Genomic DNA, 11515 nt, shown 5'->3' with positions numbered 1-11515 from the left:
GGATGCACAAGAGTTGGTCATTGAGGAGACTAGTAGTACATGGGTTAAACACTTGTACTCCATAGTGAAAAATTTAAATAACACCAAGACTGCCATGATCGGCATGAAGCCCTCGAAGGCTATAAAGTTGGATGATGTACCACTTGCAAAAGCGAAGAATATCCCGATGAAGTCCCTTTGCCTGAGGATGGGTTGTACCTCTATCTGCTACAGCCTGGAGAAGAACATGGAGACCAGAAAAGACGCGCAACTGATGCTTTTTGGAGTAAGAAAGCATATAGACTTGATCGCATTGTAGCAGAACCAAATAGTCGCGTGCTGTATTATTTGAAAGACGGGCCTGATCGAAGTTTCGTCGCGGAGGAATTAATGCAAATCCCAGAGGATGTCGAAGTACTTCCTGAATATGTGATGGAGTGGTAAATTTCTTGCATCAAGGGGTAGTTGACGACTACCATCGATTTTTATGAATTTTTTAGGACTCGTAAGAGTCACATAATTATCGCCCCACATTTGCCCTAGTCTTCCAGTGCCGGAAAACCTAAATTTTACAAGTCATCTCGAGTAAGATCGATCAGTCTGAAGTCACATTGATATCGCTCCACATGCCCATCCTCTTCAAATCTATTGAAGGCGTGCATACCATTAGGATTTTCTATAACAACAATTTCCTCAGATTTTGGAAAGTTGTTACGGAACCATCGTCGTTTTTTGGGGATAGCACCTCCCTGCACAATACGTGCACAATAGTATGGTAGATGATGAAAGTTGTCGTCTTGTGTGGTATGCTTCCGATAAACCATTATCACATTATCTTTTACAGGATCTTGCGCACGTGGCACATGCCGTTCTCGAAGCCTTGCATTTTCTTGGCTCTGAACCGTAAGTTGCCGGTCCTTATCCTCAAGTCTTCGTCCTCCAGCACCATAAGTTGCTTATCTCTGTCGTCTAGATCATCCACGAGGAGCGCCAGAGACGTATCTTTTTCTTCGATTAGCTTGCGCTGCTCCCTGACCTCATCTTGGAATTTTTCAACACCTTTTTTGGCAAGCCACTTTGTCAAAGCTACTGCCTTGGGTTTACTCGAACGTCTTGTGATTTCTATGACACCATCCAGAGTCATAAAGGTATCATGAGGATTTTGCCCGCCTCCGTACATACCAGACCGGGGTAAGGTGGTGCCCTGCCCTGAGATTTTTTGCCTTTTTGTAGTTTCTTCAACCAAATATCGAAAATTGCTCGCTATATCGCAGATGCCCAAAAATTTCCCAAGATCAGCACGCTTGAAATGAGGTTGCGAGTGCTCATCGAATAGCTCCGCTGTACCTGCTGGAGCCATCGAATGGCTCCAGCAGGTACAGCGCTAAACAGGGTAATTTGAGAAGACATCTTTTATCTTGTAATTTTTGAAAACCAAAGATTTTTTCTTGGATAGCCAAGAAAAAAATAATCGCGCATACAATTTTTTGTGAATCGTCAAAGACTCGCAAAATTTCTGTAAAAAGCGGCACAGAGCCCTTCAGCGAAGGCATGGATTTTTTTTCTACATGTCAGACAGGGTAGGACCTCCCGATCTGGTATATAACAAAATGGATGCAAAAATACCAAAACTACCATGGATGAGCACAGACGATCACGCGGGAACTTGTCAACATGTTGAGTTTTCAAACGACTATAATAAAAATTATAAGGACCACCCCCTCATAAAAGATTTTGCAAGTGACAGCATGGTAAGATTTTCATATGGGAGCAACTCGCAAGAGGGTACGCTTCCGAAAAATCAACACGTCGACACGTACATTATGGTGCGGGATTACTTTTAAAAATGTGACATATTCAGTACTGCGGACGAAAAGTGGGACGCTGATGGTAGATTTAGCAATCAGGAAAGAAATAAAATTTTTCGCCACTTCAATGCGAAACAAAGTTTAATGGAGGAGACCGTTTTGACGCTGGATAATGTAAACGCGTTCATTCGATTTTAATTGAGAACTCTATTGACGCTAATAACAAACCCATTGTTAACGGTGAATGTAGAACGACTGCTTGCTATTCTGCAGGTACTTGGATAGCTTATCCTCCACTTCAGTGCATAAAGCGAGGCTTGGAGGCGATTTTGAATGAATTTAACACTCAAGTCTCAACGTGCTCCGCCTGATCTAAGATACACTCAGCGACAAAGCTTTTTTATGATTTTGTCTCGCTCCACCCGTTTCAAGACGGAAATGGAAGAGTCGCGAAAATACTGCTATCTTATAGCTTAGAACGCATGGGTACCCCATTTCCGGTTACCTTGTCGACGGGTCACTCTAAATCGAAAACCCACATCATCAAAGCCATGAGAAAAAAGGATGTTCATCACTACCATGACGGACTTTATGGAATTTTTGCTTCTAGTTTAGCCAAACAGTGGCAGCAGTTTTTTAACTATATTAGGTTTCAGTGAACTCAGCTCGCCGTGGCAGCACCAGCCTTACAAACGTTCCTAGATTCCTATGTCGAAAGCCGTCTCAAACAAGTCTCATCCCAGTGTATTGCGTGAGAGTCGAAATGGTCGTCAGCCCTATAAATGAAGTGCAAAAAGTGCCCTGCCCTGAGATTTCTTGTCACTCCAAAATTTTATAGCTTCTAGGGTGATCCAATCTTACGTATAGACACGAATGTTTTGATTTTTTCAGTTGACCTTGATATCCTCCCAATTACTGATCATATTCGTCTCTTTGTCGATCAATTTCATATCTGACTGTTCATGGGGGTACCAGAGGAAAAGCTGTTTCTTTTGCCTTCTCAATTTTTCGGTAAAGCGGTATAAGACTGTGTAAGGAGCCATAGACTATGCTTCCTGTGCCTACCTGAAATCGCTAAATCAAGCAAAGATTGTCGTTTTTTCGAGAGATTCGTTCGCTATAAAGTCACCGATAAGGAACAAAGCATCTTCGCCAGCCAGTAGTGATGATAATTTTTCAACCCATTCAAAAAGTTGATCCTTGGGATTAATCAGAAAAACGTAATCATCTTTCCAAAGTAAGGATCTCTCAAGGTAAGTGCTGTTCCATTGTAGAGTTGGGCAATGGATAATAATGTTGTGAAAATGTTTCTTGTATTCATTTTTGAGAATGTCCAGAACGCGCTGTGTTTTCCCACAACTTGTCGGCCCTGAGAATATAGCCGTATGGGGCTCTTTCACTATAAGAGCCATTTATTTTGAAACTTCCTGCGCCTTTAAAGTCACGGTTATTCTGTAATATATCCATTGTCTTTGACATATTTTTGCTTCCCCACATAGGCTGAGTATTGGTGTAATGTAATCTCCTGGCGACTTCAGCAAGCAATGGAGCATCGCCATTTTCTCGGTATTTGAGTGTGATCTTATAGTCTATATACCACTCGCCATAATTTTCCCAAGACATACCGTTGGTGAATTGTGTTTCAATATGGGCACGCAGTGTAGCCATATCGCACCCTTAATAATCTTGGGAACTGAGCTCCTTGTTTACCTGTAGGGCCTGGCTAGTTCGAACCCGAAAAATATGAGCGAGATGCTCAGGAGGATAGCATATTAGACATGTACTCTTTCGTTTATTATGCTTACATATGCTTCCACCTCCGCATTCCTTCCAATGAGATCTTTGTTTCTGATGGTCACAGATATTTGAACCTTTGCATTCTTTACACTGTGATTTCTGTTTTTGATGCAGGCATATTTGACTTCCTCCGTATTTCTTGCAATAAGATCTTTGTTTTTGATGCTCACAAATATTTAAACCTTTGCATTTTTTACACTGTGTTTTCTGTTTTTGATGCTTGCAAATACCACCACCTCCGCATTCCTTGCACGTTGATTTCTGTTTTTGATGTGCACAAATACTTACACCTCCGCAATCCTTGCACGCTGATCTCCGTTTTTGATGCGGGCACTTGGTACGTGACGCCTTCGTTATATCGAGACACCTAATGCATTGTTTTGTAAGTTGTCCATTTCCATGACTTTGAAAATTTCTAAAGATAAAGAGTGTCCACAGCGCGTGCATTTCCTATTCTCTTCCATGTTGTTTTGTGTTTGCCTACATGGCATACACAAATTTTGCTGGACACTAATAATCCACGCCGTGGAAACGACCATTTAAAATATTCAACTGCGCATCACTTAGTAAATAGACGTAGCATTTAATGCTTCCTTTTCCATCCATAGGTAGCATCTGCCACTTTGGCTGCAGTAGACGTTGAAGCTGCTGTACCCCCATCTTTGATAACATCTCCATACGGTGCAAAATGGAGAATCAATTGCAATCTGTCGTGTAGGCCAGGCTGATAGAAGGGTAGGTCTCTTACTAGTTCAAACATTTTTCCGAGGGGAATACAAAAGGTATTACCATAAGCTGCGGCGATCGCTTTTTCTTCAATATTACCCGCTGATCAGTAGCTTTTACCTATAGGGCGCGGATCGTACCATCATTTGGATTGATCCCTTCCTAGATCAGGGTGTTTTCACGTTCAAATTTTGTTAGCCAGAGATCGCGATAGACGGCAAGCACTCTATAGTCGTCAATGCTTTGAATTTCATGACCATTGGGTACAATTTTCAGGTTCTGTACCAGACGTTTGCTGATATTGTTTACGATAGTACGTTTTGTATTGGTGCCAGTTAGTTCCAGATCAAATAATAGTCGAAGACTTTCGGGGAATATCACATCATTCATTGTCGATGGAATGTGACTCATCCTCACAGTTTGTTGTTTGCCCTTCATGACAAACATTGTTTTGGTTTCAGCGTATGGATCTAGTGTTTATCCAAATATGTTACTCATAGCTAGATTATTATTAGATGATGATGTGTTCGAATTTTTGTTGAAGAGATTGAACTAAGTGGCTGAGAATCCAATATACGATCTTCTGTAGTGATAATAAGTAAGTTGAGCACAAATCGCTTGCGAGCCATGGGGTTTACCGACTATACTACACCCAACAAAGGCAGCAAGACTCAGAGGCTCCTGAATGATATAAATTCTGGTTTGAATCTTGTCAATAACGCGAATGATATGGAAATGCTGCCATTACTCGAGAATATTGTTGATGAAACGACAAGCCTTCTCGAAACTTCCTTTGGTGATGAAGAAGAATTTTTTACCGAACACGAATAAGGGGGCTCGATCGTTAACTTCGAACCATAAAGGGGAACTTGAAATCATTAACAAATAAAATAATTTGGTATGATAGTGAAATAGAGTGCAATGTGAAGAGTATTGAAGCGAAGAAAGCACTACCTGGGATGTCTGAGGAACAATAAAAAATTTGGAACAAGGATATTGCGAAGGCCAAGAAAGAGATTCAAAGCCTGCAGGATAAAAAAGCAGCCACATTGAAGGCCCATGGTGTACTGTCATCCACGATTCAAAGCCAACTGAAGGCAATTAAAGATACAAAAATGAAAATCGCGGGAGACGGTACATCGCTCGCTGAAAAACTTAAAATCTTATTCAAGGAGCAGGGGATTACTATAGCGAGCATCGCTTCCGACGTAGGCTTGCTCCATTATTGTGTTTGCAGTTACAGGTGGAGGAGAAGCGGGTGCTGCAGTGGCAAGAAGCGCTGGAGGAAAAGGCTTTATACAAAAACAGCTGGAAAGACTTGTAAAATTTTTAGCAGGGAAAGCAGGTGCAGTACTGCCTGGTATCATTGGTACAGTAGTTTCATTCTTTTTCAGAGTGGCGCAAAAGTTGTCGAATATGTAGCCAAGCACCTATACATGGCGATCGCTGCTGCCGTTGCTCTTGTTGTGGCATATGTTGGGAAGAGAGGCAAACGATCGTAAATATATTAGTTTAAATTGTTGTTGAAACACAATAAACCTTTTTTATTTCTTCAACCAAATGTACAGTAAAATAACGCCCACTCCGGTCGTAATGAATGTGGCCTTGGTGTCATCGTGTTGCTCTGCTTCCCTGTGTTTAGGGAACACGTGGCTTACCTGTGGTGGACGATGTATAGGGATCACGTGGCTCGCCTGAGGAGGACGGCGCTTAATATCAACAATGTCAGCCTGCTTTGCGTTAATCTTGGGATTAATACCGATAGAAAATAATCCTTACTAATTAAACCTTTATTTGTAAAATTCACAATATTTCCAATGTGCAAATTCATATCGCTGGGGATCATATAGACGCCATGGGAAACACTAAAATCCAACTTGGACCGCATAATTCAACACATTTTAGAATTGACCAATTTCCTTACCCGTATCGCTATCCTTGACGAATTTCGTTGTTTACATTTTCAGTAGTAAGCTCTTTCGGCTTCAGCATTTGCGTGGCAGGGAAAAGGATTGGAGTGCTAGGTAAAGCAAAGTAACTATCCGTTCATTTCCTCAAACAAAGGCATTCTTATAACTTTTAATGAATTCAAATAAATCAGAAGGCATCAACCTACACTCGATAATAGTTTATAACACCAACGATGTTCCCGTTAGAAGAAATAGACCTTTCTTCACCAAATCCTAGCATCTTTTTTCCTGCTACGCAAAAGCCAGAGCCAAGGAGCTTACAGCTAAAAAGCAAACAAATGACGTCACGCTGGAATTTATCTATAATTTCTTTCACATTACCTGTGCACTTTACAAGGGGGACCACATGCAATATGATAAGTGGAATAAATTTTATAGAATTTAAAGTGTGTGTGTTAAGCTATTTGTTATTGTTTTGTTTATGATTTTGTAATCTAATGGGCGATGACTATATGGACTGAAATGACTGATTTTTCTAGATTTTGATGTGTTTCATAACCTTTTTGTGGAAGATTGATGGGTAATGGCAATATACATGCTTAATGCAATTATTTTTGTTGATTTAGATGTGTTTCTCAAAAACCAATCTGTTTTACATTTTGTGTAAACTTTTTTTTACGAACCGTATGTTTCCATAATAATGATCTTTTTTAATTCAAGTTTATTCTTTGCTTATTGATTTTTTTACATTTTTCGTACGGATCATCATACTTAAAAAGAAAAATATTTTTGTGTTCTTAACTGGTTGATTTTTACATTTTGTGTAAATTTTTGTGGGAGAGAATGGTATGCAACTGAAATGACTAATTTTTGTAGATTTACATTCAATGTTTTCTAAACTATGGCTTTTTCATATTTTTGTATAAGCTTTTAAGGGAAAGACAATATTTAAAATGTGTAAGGAACTTATTTTTGTTGATTTGTGCTAACTCTTGCAGGCCAACTTTTTCACATTTCAGAATAAAATGCTGAGGGTTTTCACCATAATCACTTATAAGATGTACATATTTGAGATGCGTTATTTCTGACATTGTTATTATCCGTGTTGTGACTGTTGGTGTTCTTACTGTCGGTTTTGTGAGTTTAGTGCTGTGAGTGTAATTGTTGTAACTTTTTATCAATTAGATTTTGCACCTTGCAAGCTGTTCTTTTTTTAATTTGTGTAAGATTTGACATTTGACATTTTGTGTAAGGTTTGAAGAACATTTTGTTTTGTATATGCACTGCTGACGTCAGCAAAAAAACTAAAGCAATCTATTTTTTCATTGTTCTTTTTGCCTTAGTGGATTTTTCCACGGGCTTTATCGACTAGTCTATATAATAATACGCCAGTTCTGTCTGTCTGTCACTTTTGTAAAGTGGATAAAAATTCTCTGATAAAGTCTATAAAACATTGCCTATAAATTTGTTCTGTAAATTACCAAACTTTGACGTTAAAGCAATATTGACGTCAAAGGAAAGTAGATTAAGATTAGTGAAGCCATTACATTGAACTTTTAAATTTAAGGCTAACTTGGAAACGGGTGGAAATAACTGACGTCATCTCCTGCGTGGGTAACTAGGGGCTGCGTGGGACCAATTTGGGTAAGTCTTTTAAGTATGGGTCACCAAATCCGTTTCGGAACGGACGGGTTAATGACGTCACCAAAAACCTTTAAACCCTTATATCTCTGCAAACGTTTGTCAAAAGTTTATGATCCTATATATATTCTTGATCAGCATTTGAAGATCTATACGATCAAGGCAACAGGTACATAAATTAAAAAAAAATTGTGTCTTCACGGGCCATTGCTGACGTCAGCAAATTCTTAAACCCTTATAACTCATTAATTAACAGCTCATCAAAAGCACATAATCATATACATTTTCTGGATCAGCATTTTAAGCTCTACACAATAGGACGCAACGGATAAACTGATAAATTTCGTCAATTTCTTTTTGCATATGCACTGCTGTTATCAGCAAAAAGTCTAAAATAACCAATTTTTACGTTGTCCCCCTGCCTCAGTGGACCTTTTTCCACGCGCTCTATCGACTAGTCTATATAATAATACACTAGTTTTGTCTGTCTGTGACTTTTACAAAGTGGATAAAAATTCTTTGATAAAGTCTATTAAACATCGCCTATAAAATTGCTCCGTAATTTACCAAACTTTAACGTTAAAAAAAAAAACGTTAACGTTAAGTTAATTAAGATTAGTGAAGCCATTACAGTGCACCTAAAATTTTGAGGCCAAATAACTTGGAAACGAGGTGGTGATGTCAATGATTTTTCACCGCGTGGGTAACTAGGGACCACCTAGAACCAATTTGGGTAAGTTCTCCAAACCTGGGTCCCCAAATCCGTTTTGGAATGCGCGGGTTTATCACGTCATCAAAAAACCTTTAAACCTCAATATCTCTGCAACCGTTTGTCAAAGGTATATACATTTTCTTGATCAAGATCTATACGATGAAGGCAACAGGTTTACCAATTTCATAAAAAAAATTTTTTTTCATTTTTAAGACATTATATCTTCCTTAACCAATCATTAAAAGTACGTGATTTACATACATTTTCTTGATCAGCGCTTTAAGTTCTACACAATAGAGGCCACGTAAACACAAGATTCCAATTTTTTCGTGGAGGGTTGCTGACGTCTTCAAAACATCTAAAAGCAACCTATTTTACATTGTCCGTCTGACTAAGTGGATTTCTCCACGGGCCTTATCGACTAGTCTCTAATAATGATATGGAGTGTGTGTCTGTGTGTCTGTAACAGGCAAAGTGGATGTGTTCATTTTCCTTTGATGTAGCCGAAAAAGTTATGTCTCATCTGTTAAATTTTCTGACTTTACGGCGCGACGTCAATATCACTACTTTTACGTCAATATCTTAATATAAATTAATGAATGAAGCCATTACAATGCACTTAACTCTTTGAGGCCAAACAACTTGCTGACGTAAGTCATTTTTTACCGCGTGGGTAACTAGGGACCACCTGGGACCAAATAAGAAAAGTTTCATAAACCGAAGTACCCGAATCCGTTTCGGAAGGGACGGGTTGGTGACGTTATCAAAAAAACCTTTAAACCCCGTAATATCCCCGTAATACATTATCCTATACATTTTCCTGATCAGCGTTATAAGATTTTTTGTACTTTGGCAAGTCCTTGCTGACGTCAACAAAACTTTTAAACCTTAATACCTCTTTAACCTTTCGTCGAAAATACATGATTCTATACATTATTTTGATCAATGTTTCAAGCTTTACACATCGGAAGCAACGTGTAAACAATTTTTTTGTGTGTCTATTTGACGGGTTCAGGCAGACGTCATCACTAACACTCGTCTGGATAAGCACCGCTGCCCCTTTGCTTATTTTGGTTGTAATGTGTCACGCTTTTATAAGAATCTGGTTTGTTTGCTGCTTAGGTCAAAAAATAAGACGATTGTTTAGAAAAATAAAGATAAAGGAAAAACAATAGAGAAATAAAATAATGACCAGGCCTGGTTTGTCGACCCATTTAGCTGCTTTGAATGTGCGCAAACTTAGCGACAACATCTAACATCTTAAGTTCTGTTCAAAAATGTTCTTTTAGCAACTTACCAGGGTCATTAAAGAGGCTTCAAAACCTAGAATGGTTTGTGGTCACAGACCAATAGCATAAAAACTTCACATGTAAATTAAACAACAGAAATGGGTGTCTCTATTGTGAATGTATTTTAGTTGCACCTTTTTAATAGCGAGTTTATGCAGATTCTGCAAAGTTAGTAAAATAATTTTAAATCAACGCCTTAAGGCCGAGATACATTTGAAATTTTTATTTCAAAACTGTCTGAAACTTTATTTCAGAAATATTTCGAAATATTTTGAAACATTTCGAAAGTGTTTCGAATTGCTCTGATATTTATTTCGAGACATGCTGCAAAACTTTCACAGGTATTTCAGAGCAAGAAAATTCTGCAAATCGAGTTGTATAATTTTCTACATTTCGAAATACGTTCAAAAGCTGCCGACAACAGGTGCGCATTTTTCTGACGTTTATGAGAAGCTTTTGTGCATTTTCTTTGCGATAAACAGAAGAAAACATAAGAATGAGTGAATACGAAGCAGACACGATGAAGTTTGATCCTGCTTGATCCTTTTTTGATCCTTTCGATTCATGTTTAAAATAATGCTGAAAGACTTTATGTTAATTTCGAAACAATGGAAAACGTATTTTGAAATATTTTTGAAATAAAAATTTCAGACAGTTTCGAAATAAAAATTTCAAATGTATCTCGGCCTTTACAATCTTCATTTTAGCTGTGCTCACAACTCATTGCTAAATGATTTTAAGAAAGTTTGAATACAAAATAAAATGGGATTGCTTAAGGAATTATATTTATCCGTGGGCAAAAAAATAGCATAGATTACAATTCGCATTTTTCATCAACCGAAGACTAAACAAAGTGTGCTATTTTTTGCATACTTTCAAATATTGTGGACTGTTGACTGTTTCAAATTTGGTATTGCAGTATAAAAAGTCAGTAAAAAAACACTTTTAGGTTATACGAATTGATATATTCTATTGTTTACCGTTTGGATTATGCAAGCGGGCAATACGGGATTTCAGACATTCTGATTGGCTTAGCGCTCTTGGCAACAGGCCGATATGGATCGGTATTGCCCGTCTTCAAGAAAAATGGTAGTTTAAAATGCCAAAAAGCGCGACAAAAGAAGTTTCAAGAAGCATTGGAAATAAATTCATATCAAATTCCTACAATACATTAAATATAAAAAAAATATTTCAGAGAATAGAACAACAACAATGTCAAGTTTTACTGTTAATGTATTCAGATTCAGCTACTTAGCTACATTGTCTATATCCAGTTTTATCGAAAATACTAAATACACGACGATGAATTTGTAACACCAATTACGCCTCTCTCCATTTTCCGCTCGGTCCTTCAGTTTTCGGCTAGTCAGTCAATATAATATAGTCAAACCTTATGTCATTCTTAACTTGCTCGTCGAAATGTTTATCTGGGAGCTAATGGGTGTGAAAATCGTTTTACATTACATACTTAGTAAGGAAATAAAAGCCACTTAACAATGATCACAAGAATGCCATATATTATTATTTTTTACTGGAATTCACACATCAATCAATCTGTTAAATTATCAACTCTAAAATATTCTTAAAAACAACCAATCTTTCTTTTATACAAGGGCGCCATGTTTCTTCTCGAAATTAGCACGCGATGACAAA

General features: G+C 38.0%; 1 protein-coding gene across 1 annotated transcript; it reads right to left on the bottom strand.

Moving 5' to 3' along the window:
* Positions 1 to 3464: 3464 nt before the first annotated feature.
* On the bottom strand, positions 3465 to 4031 carry LOC130648268 (uncharacterized). The gene has a single exon (XM_057454309.1). It carries the CDS (start codon positions 4029 to 4031, stop codon positions 3465 to 3467), a length of 567 nt encoding a protein of 188 aa, XP_057310292.1.
* Between the last annotated feature and the right edge of the window lie 7484 nt (positions 4032 to 11515).

Source organism: Hydractinia symbiolongicarpus, chromosome 6, assembly GCF_029227915.1.
Source record: "Hydractinia symbiolongicarpus strain clone_291-10 chromosome 6, HSymV2.1, whole genome shotgun sequence".
Classification (NCBI taxonomy): Eukaryota; Metazoa; Cnidaria; class Hydrozoa; order Anthoathecata; family Hydractiniidae; genus Hydractinia; species Hydractinia symbiolongicarpus.
The sequence above is the reverse complement of the archived record's forward strand: the minus strand, read 5'-3'. Positions and strand labels throughout refer to the sequence as shown.